This window comes from Bidens hawaiensis, unplaced genomic scaffold (assembly GCF_021521415.1).
Source record: "Bidens hawaiensis isolate Kalapana, Puna unplaced genomic scaffold, B.hawaiensis_p1.1 tig00019441_1, whole genome shotgun sequence".
Lineage (NCBI taxonomy): Eukaryota > Viridiplantae > Streptophyta > Magnoliopsida > Asterales > Asteraceae > Bidens > Bidens hawaiensis.
Window position 1 is genome coordinate 126,053 of NW_027492951.1, and position 3,357 is coordinate 129,409.

The following is a 3,357-nucleotide window of genomic DNA, read 5'->3' on the forward strand; positions in this document are numbered from 1 at the left end:
CGGGATAGTGACGAGCTTGGGGACTGTGTAGCGATTCTTTTGAAGGCGTCCAAACAAGCTGGCCGTCAGATAGGCTTCCAGGAAGGCTACAAATTCGCTTCAGAGGGCAAGCTTCCGGAAGAATATATTCTGCACGGCTAGGATACTGCTACGATACTTATCCAAAGGTCAAAAACTTTTGATTCTTTAATGATTTCTCTTGTGGAGCAGATATCCGAGCTTGCGGACGAGGAGGACAGCATAGATCAGCTGAAGGACCTCCTTGGACTTGCTGAGGAAGATGAAGAGGATTAAGATAGAGCGAATAATGATAATGCAGGAGGCGGAGATGCTGCCCCATAGATGTAGATTTATCTTCCTTGTAATCATATTTCCTTTGTAATCCCATTTGACCAATAATAAGAAGTTTGTTTTATCAGGTACACTTTGTCTTATTCTTCATAATATAAGTGTTTGTAGGATTCTTGTTTGTCAATAAAGGATTACATAGCAACACGTATTTACATGAGACTGAAATAAATTTCCATAGATTAGGCATAAGCCGTATTACAAAAAATGAAATTACATAGCGTTAGCTAGTCGCACGCAGGCCCAAAACATAAAATAAAAGCGTACACAATATATGTAGCATTTTTTCAACTGAGCCCCGTTCCAAGTTCTGGGAATCTCAGTCCCGTCCAGTTTTTCTAACTTGTAGGCGCCTTTAGATAACACTTGTTTGACTTTGTAAGGTCCCTCCCAAGTTGGGGCGAACTTGCCCGGAGGCTCCTGGCCAGAAGCCTCATTATTGCAGAAGACAAAGTCTCCAGCATCGAACTCGCATTTTTGGACCCGTGAGTTGTAATATTTTTGCAACTGGCGTTTATAGTTGTGATCACGGATCAATGCTAATTCTCTTCTCTCCTCGAGGAGGTCAAGATTCATCCTGAGTTCGTGATCATTGTCATTGATCGACAAAACTCTTGCGGATGGAATCCCAATTTCGGCTGGGATCATGGCCTCCGTGCCATACGTTAGACTAAAAGGCATTTCAGAATTGCTAGAATTCTTTTGGGTGCCAAAGTATATGGGACAACTCATCAACCCAGCCTGTCCGTTTAGTTCCTAACCTCGCTTTGATCCCTTCTTTGATAGTTCGGTTGGTTCTCTCGACCTGACCGTTTGCTTGCGGATGTGCTACAGATGCGAAATTTTGAATGACTTGAAGTTCTTTCAGCCATTCCTGTAGTCCGTTGTCTGCAAATTGGGTCCCATTGTCACTTACCAGTTCCTGCGGAAGACCAAAACGGCAGATAATGAATTTTCACAGGAATTTCTTAACACTTGATGCCGTTATTGATGCGACCGGTTTGGTTTCAACCCACTTGGTGAAATAATCAATGGCCACTATCAAGAATTTGACTCGTCCAAGAGCTTCCGGGAAAGGTCTCATGATGTCAATAGCCCATTTCTTGAACGGCCAGGTGGATGTTACCGAAATCAACTCATTCTTTGGGCGTAATGTATTGGGGGCATGATATTGGCAAGAATCACACGTTCTGATTTCTTGCATAGCGTCTAAATGCATGCCAGGCCAATAATACCCCGCATTAATGAGTTTTGCCACAGTCATTCTAGGACCCGTGTGTAGGCCATAGATGCCTTCGTGTACTTCTCGCATTAAGTAGTTCGCGTCTTCCGCGTCCACACAACGCAACAAAGGTCCTAAGAATGATCGCCGGTACAACACGCCATCATTCATTTGGTAATTCAAGGCCTTGTGTTTTATCTTTCGTGCCTCAGCCTTTTTTTGCTGGGAGGACTCCGGATGATAAATAAACCTTAATTGGTGTCATCCATGATTCGATGCCCGTTTGGATTAACAAAACTTGATTTTGTGGAACGGACGGGTGGTCCAGGACTTCAATGCGGATATCCTTAGCAAAGTGCTCGAAATTTGTTGAAGCTAACTTGCTATGGGCGTCCGCAGATTTGTTCTCGCTCCTCTTAATGTGGATAACATTAAAAGAAGAGAATTGACGAATTAAGTCCTTTGCATGCGACAGATAGGAAGCCATAACATCATTCTTTGCTTCATAAGTACCATTAATCTGCCCAGCAATAATCAAAGACTCCACCCGTGTTTCCAAATGTTTTACCCCGAGCTTTTTGGCTATCCTCAAGCCTGCCAGAAAAGCCTCATATTCTGCCTCGTTGTTAGTATTCATGAAGTCTAATTTTATGGCATATGTGAACTCATGGCCCTCGAGGTTAACTAGCCTGAGGCCTGCACCAGACCCCTCGCTGCTTGAAGCTCCGTCCGTGAACAATGACCAAATTTGCTCTTGTTCAGGAGGTGCTTGGGGTTGTTGATCGATAAAACATTCCTTCTCTTTGTGCTGCGGAACCTCGGTAATGAAGCCCGCAAGCACCTGTCCCTTGATTATTGGTCTAGGTTTATACTCGATCGCATGTTCACCCAACTCAATGGCCCACTTTGCCAATCGCCCAGACAATTCAGGCTCACTTAGTACATTCTTGAGTTTATATCCAGTTAAGACGTTTATGGGATGTCCCTGAAAATACATGCGGAGTCGTCGGGCTGCATAGACCAGTGCTAGAACAAGTTTTTCTAACATTGAGTACCTGGTCTCCGGATCTGACAACATCCTACTGACATAGTAAATTGTAGTTTGGACGTTCTTTCTGTCCGTCAGTAGTACGGCTCCCACAGCAATGTCAAATGCCGATAAGTACACCGTCAACGGTTCTTTCGCATAAGAAGCTGTTAACGTGGGCAATTCCATCCAATTCCATCCAACGTTGACATGAATGGGTAATATTTTGCCACATGATTTGCTAGAAAGCAATTTAGCGCCACTAATCTTCCGTTAAGTGTTTGAACCTCTTTGAGGGAAGAAGGGGAATGAATGCGGGCTACAGCCTGAACTTTATCAGGATTGGCTTTGAAGCCCACGCCTGTGACAATCACTCCAAGGAATTTCCCCTCTTCCGTCCCAAATGAACATTTAGCTGGATTCAGCTTCATGTTAATGCTTCTTAAAGTCTCAAAAGTTTCTTCGATATCTCTCAGCATTTGACCTTCCTCAATGCTTTTGATCACCAAGTCATCCATGTAAACCTCTAAATTTCGACCAATATGGTTCTTGAATGCTTGATCCATAAACCGTTGATATGTGGCACTAGCATTCTTCAGTCCGAAAGGCATCATTTTATAGCAAAAAGTGTCTTGGTCAGTTCGGAATGCTGTTTTATTCTCATCGCTCGCAGCCATGCGGATTTGATTATTGTCTTTGTAGGCGTCTAAGAGTATTTGAATTTAAACGGGGCCACAGCATCGACTTTGAGATCTATTTC

The 3,357-nt window shown here is 43.6% G+C and overlaps 2 protein-coding genes across 2 annotated transcripts; both read right to left on the minus strand.

Moving 5' to 3' along the window:
• Positions 1–561: 561 nt before the first annotated feature.
• On the minus strand, positions 562–1,029 carry LOC143558344 (uncharacterized). Its single transcript, XM_077047190.1, has one exon. The coding sequence runs from the start codon at positions 1,027–1,029 to the stop codon at positions 562–564; it is 468 nt and encodes a 155-aa protein (XP_076903305.1).
• A 749-nt stretch (positions 1,030–1,778) lies between these two features.
• Positions 1,779–2,618, minus strand: LOC143558345 (uncharacterized). Its single transcript, XM_077047191.1, has one exon. The coding sequence runs from the start codon at positions 2,616–2,618 to the stop codon at positions 1,779–1,781; it is 840 nt and encodes a 279-aa protein (XP_076903306.1).
• Positions 2,619–3,357: the final 739 nt, after the last annotated feature.